The 16786-nt window shown below is 36.1% G+C and overlaps 3 protein-coding genes across 3 annotated transcripts; all 3 read right to left on the bottom strand.

Annotated features, from left to right (window-relative positions):
- Positions 1-344: 344 nt before the first annotated feature.
- Positions 345-3962, bottom strand: GCK72_022858 (uncharacterized protein; the record flags this gene model as incomplete). The annotated part of the gene is made up of 3 exons (XM_003102839.2): positions 345-553; positions 2812-3512; positions 3832-3962. 3 exons carry the CDS (start codon positions 3960-3962, stop codon positions 345-347), a joined length of 1041 nt encoding a protein of 346 aa, XP_003102887.2.
- Positions 3963-8050: 4088 nt separating this feature from the next.
- On the bottom strand, positions 8051-9824 carry GCK72_022857 (uncharacterized protein; the record flags this gene model as incomplete). Its single annotated transcript, XM_003102941.2, has 5 exons — positions 8051-8263; positions 9175-9259; positions 9309-9409; positions 9488-9593; positions 9646-9824. 5 exons carry the CDS (start codon positions 9822-9824, stop codon positions 8051-8053), a joined length of 684 nt encoding a protein of 227 aa, XP_003102989.2.
- Positions 9825-12060: 2236 nt separating this feature from the next.
- Positions 12061-14357, bottom strand: GCK72_022856 (uncharacterized protein; the record flags this gene model as incomplete). Its single annotated transcript, XM_053735101.1, has 4 exons — positions 12061-12186; positions 13711-13993; positions 14037-14092; positions 14136-14357. 4 exons carry the CDS (start codon positions 14355-14357, stop codon positions 12061-12063), a joined length of 687 nt encoding a protein of 228 aa, XP_053578667.1.
- Between the last annotated feature and the right edge of the window lie 2429 nt (positions 14358-16786).

The raw sequence follows: 16786 nt of genomic DNA, 5'->3' as shown, positions 1-16786 counted from the left end.
TTTGGGAATTGTGAGAAAATTTCAAATATCTTTTGGAATTCTAGGCCACGAGCTCGTTTTCAACGCTTACGCTGAAATTACTTCCATTTCAATCTCAAACAGAAGGGTTTTCTTGTTTCTTGCAGTTTGAAACACAAATAAAATTAAACAATTCATTTGTATAGCATAACATTCATGTCTGTACAGAAAAAAGAAGGAGTTTTTGAAAACTCCCAAAAAATATCACAATAATACAATACAAAGAATTCCTCGGTAAAATATTTGACCCATATATTTTTAGAAAAATAAAATAAAGATAGTATCACAGTTTACAATAAGTGGGGTACTGTAGCTATCAAATAACATCATACAATAACCGTCTTTAGTGCATCATTTGAATTCATCTCAAATGTGGCAACGGATCCTTGTGGGAATGGAATTTTTGTAGATCCATCCAACACGAGGAATCCGTTTGAACATCTGGATTCTAGGCAAATTTTTCGAGCGAATCCGCGGGTGGCCGTCCGTTTGTAGGTGTCGTTAAAGATTGGTTCCCGGATCGAGAATGCGAAGCCTGGAAAATGAGAAAAATGAGGCATTGGTGAAAAATAAAAGTCAAATTCAGACTTTCTGTAAAATGTCTCATATTTTGAGCCCCATATCGACCTATATTAGGCTTGGTCTGATAGGCCCTGTTAGGCTTGTAGGCCCCCTTGAAAAGTAAATATTAGGTTGAGTCCTAAATTTCTTTCTTTTTTTGAGGATGAATTTTGCAGACTTGTCAAAAATCGGGCCGGGCCGGGCCGGGCCGAGATTTTTCTTGACCGGGCCCGGATTCAAAAATGGGTACCCATTTTTACCAATTTTTTTTTGAAATTTTTTGAAAAAAAAGAGTAAAAATGCTTAAATTATCATACATATTCACATTTTGATTCAATTTTGAATGTTCATTCGAAAACTATACTTTTTTCAAAAAAGTTCAAAAAATTTCCAAAAATTTCCAAAAAAAAGTTGAAAAACAAAAATTGTTTTGAAAAAATGTTTCAAAACGGGCCGAGCGGGCCGGGCCGGGCTACGGGCCGGGCCGAGATTTTTCCTGATTTTGGCCCGGCCCGGCCCGTGACAAGTCTGGAATTTTGACTCACGGTTTCTTGGTACTGTGATTGTTTATCAACCCAAACTTTTTTGCATTCTAATGACTTTTCCAGTGGCTAACAAACATAGTTTTGAATTGATGCCTAGACAGTCCTCTCTTTTAAACGGCGGTTTTTTCGGTGGTCAACCAAATGCTTATTTTGGAAAGTTTTATGATTCTAGTCGCATTGGTTGGGAAATGTTGAGATCTTTATGAGAAAATAATAGAAATTTGTAGAAAAAGACTTCGTCTTGTTATTATTCTTTAGTTTTAGGTTCGAATGTCAAAAACAAAAAAGTTACGATGAGACGATTGACAGCAACTAGAAATCATTGTTCAGCTGGGTTAAAGCAGATTACAGAAATGTTTGAGAAAGCATTGAAACCAAAATGTTTGTAAAAGTTAGAAGATACTATGAGTAAATAATGTCATAAAAATTTTAGCCAAAACCATTCAAATACGTAATATAACATGACTGATATGTTTCGTATGATATTCACAATTTTGACAAAATCTGTGTAGTAGACCTGGATGAAGTCTAGGCATCTTCTCAACGCTCCCAAACTAGTCTGAATTATTGTGATACAAGTAATCAACACTAGATACATTGCTATAAAATTACGCAAAATATCTAGTGTACTGATTTAAAAGTCCGAGAACTAGTCATCATCAAACCTAAAAATCACCTATTTTTGGTGTTGTTGACTTCACGCTTCCTGCGAAAAAGGAAAAATGGCGTGAATATCTAAAACAAAATAAATTTAAATACATCAATGTTTACTCTACTAAATTAAAACAATTTCGACCATCTGTCAAATCTAACCTATCAGAAAAAATAAGAATAGTCACGCATCTCTATTTTGCTAATCGTCACATTTATTTAGAGGTCGGCACCAAAGTATTGTTGCTTAGTTCAACTGTTTTCAGTAGTTTCTTACACATAATGTTCCTTGCTTAATCTCATTTTTAATAGTTTAGCAATTGTTGCCAACGTTTTCTAAGAAAAAAAAAACGAAGAATGGTACTAAAAAAGGACATCTTATGTGTTTTGATGTGCCCACGGCTGAGTTTTAGCAGGAAAGAAACGGCAAGCCTCATGTATAATTACAATGAGTTCTAGGTACCAACCAACAATATTTCTCATTATGTGAGTTATTAGCCTTTAAGAAATTTCATCTCAAAACTTACCCAAAAAAAGAAAGAAACTTATGACTCAACCTAATATGTGTTAAAATAGGTCAATATGAGGCTCAAAAATTCGGAAATTGTATGGAGATTTCAAAAATTTAACTTGTTTTAAGATTTTTATTCAGAAAATTCAGTTTTGAGATTCTCTGGTTAGACAGAGTAAAATTTTCAATATACTGTCAAAACACTATTAGACCGATTTATATCAATATTCAAATACTCCATAAAACTTCCAAAATTGTGAGCGGTGAGGCCATTTTAAGTCTGTTTAGGTCTTGTTTAGGCGGATTTTTTCTGTTACCTTTTGATTTTTCAAACTTATCATAAAATTTCTAAAATGTTGATCCCCACATTGGCCTATTTCCGGTAATTTTGGAATTGTGAAGGGGCCTACAGGCCTAACATGTAACAGGGCCTGAACAACCTTAACAGAAACCGGTCGATATGGGTGTCAACGAATTTTTCAAGGATTCCAAATTTAATCATGGTTTTTCACTAGCAAGACTCACTCGAATGATCCGGTTCGAATGGAATTCTCTTATTTACAGTGGTCATAACTTTCTCCACCAAATTCTGGGTAATCGGCACATTGATTCCAAGTGATTGGAGTGCCTCGAGTACAGAAGTAGTCGCATTCTCATCAATTCGATTCATTCCAAGATACCAACTAGTCGATCCTGTCCCCGTGGAGACAATCAATCCAGATGACTTCTGTTTGACTGTCTGCGAGTCATTAATCGATATATTGTATGTGGAAACCTTGGCGGCTTCATCCTCTCCGATAAACACCTCGTTCAACGCCAAACTTGTCAGTTTCTTAGCCGGATTGTTCTTCTCGGATACCGTAACCCGGATACGACTTCTCTGAACCCATGTCAAATTTCCAGATACCAGACGTTCGATGAGATTTCTGGGCGGATTCTTGCCCCCGACACACAAGTGGCCCTCAGAACCGAGCGGGTCAGTATTGATTCCAATTATTGGGGTTTGGTCACTGATGCCCGAGGCGGCTGCCAGAAAAGTGCCATCTCCACCGGCTGAGATCACTAAATCGGTGTCCGGGAGGTACTGTTCGATTTGTTGTCGGGTGACCACTCTGGCTGAGATCCCTGCTGTGCTGAGCTCGTTTGCTATCTGTTGGACGGCTTGCATTTGTTTTTCCTCGTTTTCCAAGAGCTCTGCCACGTTGGTGCCTTTTTGTTGGAGGTGTCTGGAAAGTTTTCATAAAACGTTTTGGATTCTCTGTAAAATTTGCAGAATTTTAAGCCCCATATGTATTGTATTGACATATTTCCATTAAAATTGTTTAGGCCCTGTTTGGCCTGTAGGCCCCTTCGAAACGTTAAAATACTCCAAATTAGGGCAAGATGGGGCTTAAAATTTGGGAAATGTTATGGAGAATCTGAATATTATAGTCATATCGAATGATTCACACGCTTTGCTTGAAAAACTTACAGACAAATTACAATTTTCAGAAGAAAACAATTTTAAAAAAAATTCAATTATTTTTATCTTCGGACCTAACTTACTTTTCCAGCTCGGCATCAGTAAATCCAGTCTGCTCCTTTTCCCAGTGCCATCTTGTGCTTTTTCGCAAGATTAGAGCGGATCGGATGGGCTGAGAATTTCCATCACCACCATCGGTTGAATGATCTGCCATTTGTACCTGATGAAAAATAATTTATTAATCGTATTGTTGAAAAAAGAAAAAGAAGATAAACACGGTTTTAATATGCTTTCTAGCAAAAAATTTTCAAAAATTCTTTTCGACACTTCTCAATACAAAAAAACCCATTTGAATCTCTTCAAAACGTTAAAAATGTGAAAGAAAACAATGCCATCGTGGATTGGTTTTAAAAATCAATGGATTGGTTTCAAAATACAAAATTATGATTCATATTTGGAAAAAATCAAGGTAAACAACAGCAAATATTATGGTACAGATAACAATGAATGAAGAGTTTCTAATTAAACCAATTATATTAGTTGATCAAAATTAGATGAATGAAAATTCATTCCATAACGAAAAAAATGCCACAGAATAGTAGCTAAGAGAAAATTGTTTCGGCTGAAATTTCATTCCTGTCAAAATTATGACTCATATCCTCTATGGTAACTGGTGTTATGAAATAAGTGATCAGAGACCAGGAAAGTGATCAGAGATCCAAAAACAATGATTTCACTACAAAAGAGACGGATCCTGCAGTATTATGCAGAATTTTGAAAAATGACTGGGTTTTCAAAAACTGTCGAGAAGAAATATAAAAAAGTGGAAAGAATTTGATGTATTAACTTTTTTCATGGCCCGTAAAATAATATTTTTCTCCAATAATCATAGTGAAGTTTTCTCACATCCTGATGGAGAAGCACACACTTCATTTCTGCTTCTCAGTTTGAATATAATCGATCTGTGATTCAGTGTTTCAGGAAACGGTTCAAGACTTTAACAAAAAACGTTTATCAGTTTGAAAAAACACTTAAAATTCAAGAATAAAAATCATTCAATTTCTGATTTCAATTGTTACACTACATAGTGTAAATTTCAATAAGTATCTTCTAAATATCAAGCGAATTTGAACATGAAAGTCGTTGAAAAACGAGATTTCCATTAGCTTAAAACATGAACAATCCAGCTTTTTTAAAATGGAAAAGCACTTTCAGTAGTTCGGTACATTGACTTGGTGTATATCCTTGTCTATTTAAAACATTTCCTGTGCCAAAACAGACAAATCGTCCACGTTTGTCCTCCAAAACAATCAAAATAGTACAGTTCTCTCCCTCCTTTTCAGAGTTCTTTTTCCTTTTCCAAAACAGCTAGAAACAAGTTTCACAATCAAAGATAATCGCCCGAAACGTAATCGAATGTGCATTTCCTTCTGTTTGCTTCAATAGCAACAACTTGATACTGAAAAAAACACAGATATAGAGTTAGAAACTGAATCACAACTTGAAATTATATTCCTTCATCATTCTATTGGCAGACTTTAAACCATTTCTTTTTATAAGTTCTATACATTTCCCACATTCTCTTATTCAAAAAAAAAACGGCTCTATTCCAGTTTAGATGTTATTTGAAAACTAGAGCGTCCCAAAAAACGCTCAGACGTCCCTTGAAAAATATAAACGTTCTTTGGGGTTCCAAAAGTGCTCATAGATGTTTAAACGTCCCAAAAAATACTTTAACGTCCCAAAAAACATTTAGACGTCCCAAAAAATAAATGATCAGACGTCCCTTGAACACTGAAAACGCCAAAAGCTTGCTCTGACGCCTGGAAGTAGAGACTAACTGAAAATAAAAGGGCCATCGAGTTCGCTCTGGCATAGTCCTTAGGCTCAGCACCATGGAAGTAGCGGATTCCTTAATACAGAGGCACTAAGAAGCTTGCCTGCACTTAAAAAAAGGTTTTAAGCAAGCTTCTAAATGTCTCTGTTTTAAGGAATGCGTTTTAGGGTACTGAGCCTAGAGACTATGTCAAAGCAAGCTTTAAGGTATCTTTGTTTGTAGGTAATCACTACCTTCAGGCGTCAGAGCAAGCATTTGGTTTTTTTCAGAGTTCAAGGCCCGTCTGAATATTTTTTGGAACCTATATACGTTTTTTGGGACGTCTAAATGGTTTTTAGGACGTTTAAATGTTTTTGTAACATTTCAACATTTGAAAGGACGTTTTAAATTTGGGAATAAAATTAAGGGCTTAAAAGCACGTCGCAGTATGTCGGTTCGAATTTTCGGCGCAGGAAATCGTAGAATCGGATCTGTATCAAACTACCGTGGGTTGTTTGTCCACTACATTAAGCGGGACTCATGTAACTGTAGCTCGTGATTTGAAATCTTTCTCAGAGTGAGAAAGTTCGTCGTTATATACCACACGTTTTGGAGAAATATGAGATGCTCATCACAAGGACCTAAGTTGGTTGTTAATACTTCACCACCCAACTCACGTTTGGTTCGGCTATTTATTTATTAGAAACAAATAGTGGAGTTGATACTCTAACGATGTGAATGAGGAACAATCGGTGGACAAAGATTAGCGTCCTCTAAATGTTTTCAAACCTGAAAAAGTGGTTTTTTGAATCTGGGACTCAGTACTCTAGGTGGAGCAGTGGGAACTACTGATCGAGGACAGGGAAACTTTTTCAGGATTGAAAAAAATAGAATCAAAATTTTACCGAAAAATTACAGAAAATTATGCATCAACCTAATAGATTGATATGTGCCCCCTTGTTTTTCTTAATGCCCTGCGCTCTCATTTAAATGTCCCGCTGTAGAAGAAAGTCCCCAACAACACATACACACAGAAACTACCAAAAACGAGCGGGCTAAGCCACACGGAGGATGAAGCTGTTTATTGGGAGTAAATTCATGAACAATGCAAACAGATCAATCGAAGAGAGAACACATAAAGACTATATTCGTCCCCGCAACGCCACATAGTGATAAAAAATCATCCACGTTTATCTGCTTCTCTACGTCTCTTTTTCTCATGTGGAGTGTTCTTTTTGAAAATCGAATCATTCTCTCCCCGTTGCGTTAGCGGAAAAGCTGACACTTATTTTGATAGTTGTCTTTCTCGAACCGATTTGTTTCTTTTAAAATTCTAGTATTCATTATTTTTCATTTGGTTCCTAATACTTTTCCACCCAACACACGTATGGAAGGGCTATTTATTTATCAGAAACAAGTAGAGGAGGTGTTACTCTAACGATGTGAATAAGGAACAAAATCTGTGAACCAATATTGTCCTCTGGATGTTCTCAAACCTAAAAAAGTGATTTTGTGAATCTGGTACTCAGTAGTCTGGGTGGAGTAGTGGGAACTCCTGAGCGAAGACAGGGAAGTAACATCAGATGTTTATGTTTTTTATTTCAATAAACTTAAAACCCTGTGACTCCGAGACGGGGAGATATAACAAAAAGATATTTTTGGTATGACAACGCGTTTTCAAGTGTTGCGAAAGTAGCTCACAACAAACTGTTATCATCTCGCTGGACAATTTTCTTCCGTTCAACGTGTTTACCAATGTTCCTCTTTTTGATTACCGACGTTTTGCTTGACTCCAACGTCATTTGAATGGGAAAAAATCCGAATAAAAAGAGATATTAAAAAAAGCAAGTTTCTTATTCAAATGATCTCGAATGGATGGTCTTACTAGGGAACAAATCGTGACATTTTTGGTCCGAATCCTGTTGTATGAATGTTCTCAAATTTTTAAAGTGTTCTCTGAGTTTCAGGCACGTTTTGCTTTAAGGAACTGTATTTTTGGAGAGATTTTTTTGGAAAACTTTGAGCCGATTCAAACAGATATTTTTTTTCAGTTTTCAATGTTTTTTCTACTCAAGATTAGGTGAAAAAACGTAGTATACTGAAAATTCTTCAATTTTTCACGATGATTTTTTGACCACAGAGAGTTTTGTGTTGTTAGAACTAGTTTGCAAACTAAAATCTGTTTAAGCAAAATTTGTTTATTTATTATTATTATTATTATTATTTATTGACAAAAACTATTTAAAAATGGAATACATGAAAAAGAGATGAAAAAGAGGAGAGAGCATTGGGATGGGAATAGACAAACCGGGGGAAGAAGAGTAATAGATTCAGAAAAAATTAGAAGGAGAAAAAAGTGGGAGGGGGGGGGGAAACCTCGGTTTGGAAATCTTGATTCAAAAAGGAACAATTATAAAATGAAATAGAAGATGTATGGATTGAAATATGTATCTATCATTTCATTCAGAAAAAGAACAGCTTGTATTTTAGGTATCACGAATGAAGTAGTTCTTGATAGTCTCATTTGCTCCAGTTGCTTTCTGCTCATCGTCGTAGAAGTGAATCTGATTCGAGACTGCCCAACTTCCAGTTTCTGATGGGAGGGTAATACTTTCGGAATCAAACCAGGTTTTGATTCCAGGCGGGAGCAATTTTTTACCTCTCATTGCTTGATCCATGAAGTCGGAATCTTTGAAAAACTAAAAAAAATAGAAGTTTGTGAGTCAACTACTGATTTTTGTTTGGTCCGGCATTCAATAAAAGGGCCAATATTCCAAAACTATCACTTTTTTATACAAATCAGTTCAGAAAGGCAGGTAAAGAGAATATTATCTTGGAGTCATGTCCGGAAATCATTTTAAACCGAGTTATGAAACCCCAAAGTCCCAAAATCGCTTCTTGTTGTGTCCTTTCATTTTCAATGAAAATTTTGTCGTCGTGCATATGAATAGTTACATTTCGGAATAAACCGGTGAAATTTTTTTCAGTATACTATTCTTCCAAAATATGCAAGAAAACATATAACGATGACTGAAACCGTCTGAAATTTACCTGAAACGATGTTTAGACGATTTCAATCATTATCATATGTTTACTTGTTTATTTTGGAAGAATAGTATACTGTTTAAATAATGTTCTTGGGTGTATTCTCCCGATACGTGCACGACCACGACGAGGAGCAATTTTCAGAACTTTGAGGCATCATAATAACAAGATTATTTTCTTTTTTACCTGGCCTCCTGAATCAATTTGTATTAAAAAATGGCAACTTTGGAATAGTGTTCCTCCCCTTTAAACTACTTTGTGTGTTGGCACGAAAAAGTTGCGGGCCGACCCGGCCCGGCCCCGGTCGTCCGGATTTGAATTTTTCAATCTTTTTCACCACAATTTTTTTTGAAAATTTTCCATATTTTTTCTCAATTATAATTTTCAAAAATCTTTGAAATCAACAAAAATCGATTTTAGAACTTTTTAGGAAAAAAAATCGGAAAATGTTAGAAAAAATTGATTTTTTTCAGTACTGAAATTTCGGGCCGGGCCTGAGAAATTTTGATTTCGGCCTTCCCGGCCCGTTGCAAGTCTGATATTTTTGCCATTACGTCAAACTCACGAAGCTGAAAAATCCAAAATGGATCCCTGCTTTTGATGAAGTTCCTGTATTCAAAAGATCGAATTCGTAAGATTCATTTGTAAAGCTGAAAATGATACCAATTTAAATAATATCTTCATCAGGAACAAGCTTACGGTGTTCTTGTGTGGATATTATATAAATCCTTGATTGTTCGATAAGTCAATGAACGTTTAGAGCAGTTATGATACAGTTCCAGCTCCGGTTCATACTCCTTCTGAAAATTTGTCTTGAAAATAACATTCGAACGAATATCGTGATTGACTACTCATAAAATCAAAAATAATGAACTAACAGTGGAGTCATCTTCATCGCCTCCTTTCAGAAGAAGACTTGCAGAGTGAATGCTATTTCCTCGTGTACAATGAAAAGGGATTACGGCCAGATCGTCATTGGCGTTGCTAGAAAAAATGTAATTGAAATCTGTAACTTGATGGCGTAGAGAAAACTCACAACAAATCGAACTCTCGGTAATAACCTGTAAAACACCACACTGTGTCGAGAGGGCAGTTCAGGGTCGTTTTATATTGAGCACGACTGATCCATTTCGACCGATCGACCCATTTTCGAGTGAGCCCGGGAGTCGGACAAGACAGAAAAATAATGGCCAGCAACAACAGGGAAAGATTCATGATTGCTTTCTGTAAGATATTAAAATATGAATAATCTGTTGCAAAGCTAAATGCACTAGAAAAAATACTGCGAGAATATGGAAAGATGAAATTTAAAAAGTTATTTTTAGAAAACGAAGATGTCGCTCGTCCCTTCTGAGAACGCTTTATATGGCCGGCTGACGCATGGGAATTTCGTATAGTTGGCCACGCCTACTCGTTGAAGAAAAGAGGGACATGTGATGTACATTTGGTGAAATAAGGGCAGATGTTCTCGCGAAAAAGTACTGAAAATGGAGAGAACACGATACAAAGAGTACATTGAGTAAAGCCTTCCCCGCGAACAAAGCCTGCCCCGCAAGAAGTGTAACTTTTTTTAAAGCGATCAATTTTATACTATTAGTAAGAAAATTAAGAGGAAAACATTCTAACTAAGAAAATTCCAGAGAAGCAAAAGTTCTGAGGAGCTGAAACGTTTTCCTTCGACAATCATGTCCTACACAACTTCACGTGATGTTTTGTGAGAAAAGATCACAATTCATTTCAACTGACAAAGAAGTGGTCAACGTGTAAAGGAACCAGAACAAAAAATATGTTTTGCGATGCAATTTTATCATAACAGTAAACATTTTGAGATCAGCTTCTATCGGCATGCAATTATTTTCAAAAAATAATTTCTCCCTTTGACATTGATCTCATCCAACCGGCTGTCCAAAAATCCAGATGACTGTCCGAATGTCCACCTTCCCTTTTTAATGAATATCTATTTATTCAAACGTTTGTCTGTCTATGATATTCAAATATCTGTCTGTTTGTCGGTGTGTCTGGATTTTGGATTTCCAAATCTAACGGGTGACCATCAGTGTATCTAGACTTTGTCTTCTTCATTTTCAAATTGTTCCCCACAGGACGAGAATTCAATTACTAAAAAAGTTGAGAGGAATGCAATAAATGTATCCATTCTCTTCTTCTTCTTTCTCCAACAAGTGGCCATCTTCTCTTCTTCTTCAACTAGCAAAAGTTTTCTGCTCGAGAAAAAAGACTCAAAAAAGAAAAAAGTGAAGAGGAATGCAATGAGTGCAAAGCCATCTTCTCTTCTTCTTCGATCCCTGTTCTTCTTCTTTTTTCGCATACTCCCCATGGGACAATAACTCAATTGCTAAAAATAAAGAGAGGAATGCAGTAAACGCAAATCCATCTTCTTCTTCTTTTTCCAACAAGCGGCCATCTTCTCTTTTTTTCAATTCTTTGAGTTTTCTTTTTCAGAATGTTCCTCATGGGACGAGAACCCGATTCAAAGATGCAGAGGGAGAGAGGACCCCTTCTGGTTTTGTTCCTCTTTTAGAGAGCAAAATCTTCCAGAAATACTGAAAAATGTGAACTTACTTCAAAATATTGATAAGGTGGGGGATGTGTGGCACAGAAAAGTTTAAAAGAGAAAATTGGTCTTGAACAAAAATTACCGTTTTGAACAAGTAGCCAAAGTAATTCTATTTATTTTCAGAAAAATTAAATATTAAAATTTGATTATATTTGGAATTCCACTAGTTCATGAGATTTTGAAGAAAACCGAGAGCTTTCAGTATATGCGTTTCTATGCTAGACCAGCCTATCTGCCCGCCTTTGGCGGTTCATCAGGCTGGTCTCTCCTCATTCACGGTCATCTTCTCTCACACGTGCCCGCATGGCCGAGTGGTCTAAAGCGGCTGTCGCTGTCCAAAGCACGGCAGTTCGGTTTTGCCCGCTGGTTCAGTTTCTCTTCTCTTTCCAAAACCGTTGCGAACAGCGCCTCAGACAAACACCACTTGTGTTTTATCTGAAAGTTTGAAAAGATAAAAAATACTTTGAAGGCAGTAAAATTATTTTATGATTTCTTGAAGAGGTGCAAAAAAATGATGATGACAGAAAAGTTACCCGATTGTGTGAAAAGTGAAAAAGATAAAAAAGGTTTCGTTTCCTCCCGTTTCTTTCTACCCGTTAGCATCGCATTCTAGAGGAGAGAAAGGAATACACATGATAAGGTTGTGAGAGACGCAGAGATTGCACACCACTCATGTAACTATAAGAAGCGGGGTGTTTTCCATCATCAATTCTTCTTCTTCCTTTATGTTGGCCATTCTATGCGTATGTTTCACAATCTTAACTCAGTTAATAGTGATTGTTGAACTTAAAAATTTTGATACTTTGAAAATGAAATTCATTGAAACGAGTTAACATGTTCTTGCCATTTAAACGACTGTGAAATATGAATCAGCCTCTACAAATATCTCGTATCATGTTGTTGAAGATAATTTGTATTCCAAGTCCTTCTTGGCAGATAACGGTCTCCAGAATATCCTTGTGCTTTGCTAGCGTCGAACTGTCGATGCACCCATTCCACGACCTAAAATAATGAACTTTTTAACGGAGAGTACCTTCTCGTTCTGTCAATTATACTGACCGCAAAAAACCACTTCCTGAGTAGTTCAGCAGCTTGAGTTCTTGACGCCTGGTGGAAGATGTAAAATATCAACGGGTAGTGAAGTTATCTGGAAAAAACAGTATCATAACTAGTATGTGTTTTGACTCTTTACAGAGTAGTGGACTTTTGTACAGTTTTGTAGAAGAATATGAAATGCTCTCCTCATTTTTTTGTGGACGCACAGTACACCAGCATTGTAACATTTTTCCGAGCAGTTCATAGTTTCAAGCAACAGATGGTAACGAATTTCATAGCTAATATGACCAATACCGCCTCGAAACGTTCTGTTATTTTCAGTAAAATTACTGAGAAAAACACATAATTATAACGTTGGTATATTTTTATTGTTATTTTCTACTTAATTTACATGTGGATATTCAAAAATTTTTGCAGAAATTACGGAAAAAAACTCAAATTGAAAGAATATCAATTCTTGGGCGGTCGAAAGGGGGCGGTTGAATGGTACCGTTTCATTAAGTCTCGACTCTCTCACACGTACCAATGGAGCGCGCACGCATTGTTTTTTTAATACAGACAAAAGAATAATAACTTGCAGAGTTTCATTGAAAGAGAAAACGAAATACAATTTTTTTTGAAGAAAGTAATACAGAATAATGTGAGGTATTGTTAAAGGTACAAATCAAATGTAATTTTTTTTTAAAATTTTGATTTCACAACGACGATTTCAAAATCTTTTTCAAAAATGTCAAAAACTCACTATTTTTGTTGAATTACGCTGAATTACAATAGCGTGCTTTCACAATAAGACAACGAAACAAGTCTGAAGTGTATTGAAAAAAGGGCAACGAGATGGGAAAGAGAACTTCACTACACACACACACACGCGTTTTTGTTGCCAGATTTTCCAGGTTCAATCTTGAATGACGAACACTTGTTTGATTTCACCCACCGGCAGTGTGAGGTATTCGGTAGACTTCGGTAAATTTACCGGTAAATTCATTGGTAAATTTACCGATAATTTACCGGTAATTTACCGGTAAATATTAACCGAAAATTTACCGAAAATTTACCGAAAATTTACCGGTAATTTACCGGTAATTTACCGGTAATTTACCGGTAAATTTTCGGTAAATTTTCATCGGTAAATTACCGGTAAATTTTACCGAAATTCATCATTCCGAATAGTTGTTTACCGGTAAATTACCGGTAAAACAGTACAAAATTGTCACATTAGATGATCCTATTTTCTGATAATTCGAAATGAGTTCAATGGGCTAATTTTCGGGTTTCTTTTTAATGTTTCATTACGTGTTTATTGAAACATTCACAGAAATGGAAAACGGAAACTGCAAAAATTGAACAAAAATTAACATTAACAAAATAATAACAAAAAACCTGTAATAAAAACCAATAAAAACCAATCTCACTGTGAGAAACTGAAAAATACGACTGTTGAGTACTATCGCTGAATAATGTGAATCTCACCAACACTTTCTTCTCAAATGTTGCATTAATGTAGGCTACATGCAGAGAATAAAAATGATAGTTTCGACGTAAATCGGAGTATCCGTCAGTGAGAATGGTGAAATTATTGACTCCTTCCAATTCATCTTTTGTTGTTTCCATATGAACTTCTGCCAAATCATCAATAATCTTCTTAACTTTCTTTGCCGTTGGCAATACAAAATCATCTGGTTTATTCTCTATGAATTTTCGGAATTCTGGGTTCTCGGCGAAGCGAAACGGAGTCAAACTTGTCGCAAAAGCCCTGAAAGACAAACTTTTTTGATAATTTAAGTATTTTTCCTCACTTTGCTAGCTCAATATCAGATTCCTCACGAGATTGCAATGCAATTTTTCCCGACTTCTGTAAGCGAATTCATCTTTATTGATGGATGAAAATCAAGTACCTTTTTATCCAATAATTTTTTGTACTCGTCGCCATGTCTAGCAGTCAAATGATGCAATATTCCCGTTGTCGATCCACTGTATTTAAGATCCAATTTACAAGCGGGACATGTAATAGTAGTTTTAGAGCCATCAATGGGGAACTTAAAAAAGTTCCAAACTATAGATCGCAGCTTGAACGAAGGTCTTGCTCCAGATGAGGAAGTTGATTGGTTAGATGACATTATTACCTATAAAAATCACATTTTCGTTTAAAAAAAATCTATTTTGACGTGAAGTAGAAAGAAAAACTGAGAAATAATTAGAAAAACGCTGAACAACCGAAGTAAAACAAGAGAGAAAATCGCCCATAAAAAAACAAAAAACATTTACAACGATGCCGGTAATTTACCGATTACTCATTTACCGGTAATTTACCGGTAATTTACCGGTAAATTTTCGGTAAATTGATTTTTTACCGGTAATTTATCGGTAAATTTTCGGTAAAATTTACCGGTAAATTACCGGTAATTTACCGAAAACTGCATTTACCGGTAGTTGTTTACCGAATACCTTACACTGCCCACCGGTAACGTAATCAGGATCATATAAACTCATCCCCACATTTCTCATCCCTCTCTTTTCACTGTAGTCGGAAACTACATTATACTCTACCCAGAGATGTGTAATCTCTGCGTCTCTCAAAACTTTTTCATGTGTCTCCCACTTTCTACTTCAGATTGCGGAGATAACGGGAAAAATAATGAAAGAAAATGTCCGACAATTTTTTTTCTCCTGTTGATTACCACGATGTAAATAAATGGTTTCATGATTCCCTTCTCCTGCCACCAAAAACATAACAATTGGCAATGAGATTTTTGTTTTTTCGGCAACCCGACTACTCCGCAACTAGCCAAAGGTTGCTTCGGCAACTTTCAGCAACTCGGGCCGGATTTGATTAAAACTGTCTCAACGGCTTTCACATTCATTAAAACAAAGTTTGAAACTACGATAATAAGAAAATTGGATTTAATCGTAGTGAAGCTTTTTATAAATATCACCGGGTGCTCTAATTCACGCAGAAAAAATACCGTTTTGGAACACAATCGGCCTTTCTGGGGCCGGATTTCGGGACTTATTCGCGTTCAGATAGTACAATCACCAAGATTCAGTTCAATTGGTCCACGCAGAAAAAAGTCCGTTTCGGGCCACAACCGGACTTTTCTGGCCGGATTTTTGGTCTGTGTTTGTTCTGAAAGATTCAACCCCAACGGGCCGCTTAAAAAAAACATCTAATGAATTCGTTCAAAAAAAATAACGTGGACGTGAAATAAAAATCTTATCAGTAAGGAAAGGGGTACATAGGAAAGGAATTGTCCAAATTTCACTTATTCGCAAAGTTTTACTCGGAACGACTCTTTCTCCCTCTCTCACGGCTCCGAAAATGTTTGCTACGATCGTAAGTTTTTTCTTTCTCAGCGGAGAAAAGATAAAAATTTGATTTCAGGTCTTTTTCGTTGTTTTCTTGAATTTCTTGTTGTCAATTTTGTTCCAATGTAGAAGTCGAATCCACAAGGAGATTACTGATTTGTTGACATATGAATGAACTTAAGAATATAAACCTCATTTCAATCGAATGAATGTTTTTCATTCTGATTTTTTTTTCGGGGAGGAGAGCTAGATCGGGGGGAAAGCGTGGGCGGAGGGGGATGTAGGGGAAAGTGGGGATTGGACCACAATACAATATTATGGGTTGGACTTCAAATTGAGAGACCAATCTTTTCGAGTGCTGATGTATGTAGGAAGAGTTTAATTAAACTTATCAATTGGTGCTGGTATAAACGCACTGTAATTTTCCAGCGACGGTCTGTATAAAAAAGATGCCAATTTTGAAAATATATCTCTTGGTTTGTTCTACACAATAAAATAAAATTTACTACATTAGACTAGTTTTAGCGCCATACCAAGGCTTTTGAGAGTAAGAATTTTTGACGATTTTCAAAAATTGTGAATACCCGGTCGAAACTCAAAAGCCTGTTTGATTTGTTGTCTAGTATTAATATTGGTTGATCAGAACATAATTTCATATCTGTAGAGGTCCACTTTTTATACCAGCACTCGATAAAAAAATACAATAGCGAAACACTGTGCCTGCTAGAACGAAATGATTGAGTTTTTCAGTAAGAAATCTTCAGAGCTTGCCAAGGTGGGAGGAATGATAATTTTTGTGAAACATTTTGTGTGCAAGTTGCACAAAAAAATGTTCATTCCATTTTTATAATTCTGACCGGTACTTAAGTGCAGTTATGAATCTGTCTTATTTATTTTTTTGTACCGTCTTTTACCGCTCTATTTTTTTATATTTTTCTCTGCTTCCTCAGATTATTGCCTCCTCTTTTGAACTTGACCTACTCGTTCATTGAAACAACGGACACGCTACGCAACCGCCACGCTCATTGCTCCTATTCTTCCCTAATTACTCATTCTACTCATCACTCCAATTTGAGGTCCATTGATTTTTCGACTGCCGAGACCGTTCTTAGATCGACTGAACGCTACACTAGCATTCTCCTGAACTCCAAAGACCACATGTCTAACTCACTAAATTTGTTTTCTTCGTCTATTTTATTAATTTTAATTCTAAATAGATAAGTGAGCACCTCACATTAAGCAA

This window comes from Caenorhabditis remanei, chromosome X (genome assembly GCF_010183535.1).
Source record: "Caenorhabditis remanei strain PX506 chromosome X, whole genome shotgun sequence".
In the NCBI taxonomy this organism is placed as follows: domain Eukaryota; kingdom Metazoa; phylum Nematoda; class Chromadorea; order Rhabditida; family Rhabditidae; genus Caenorhabditis; species Caenorhabditis remanei.
Note: the sequence above shows the minus strand (reverse complement) of the source record. Positions and strands in the feature narration are given on the sequence as shown.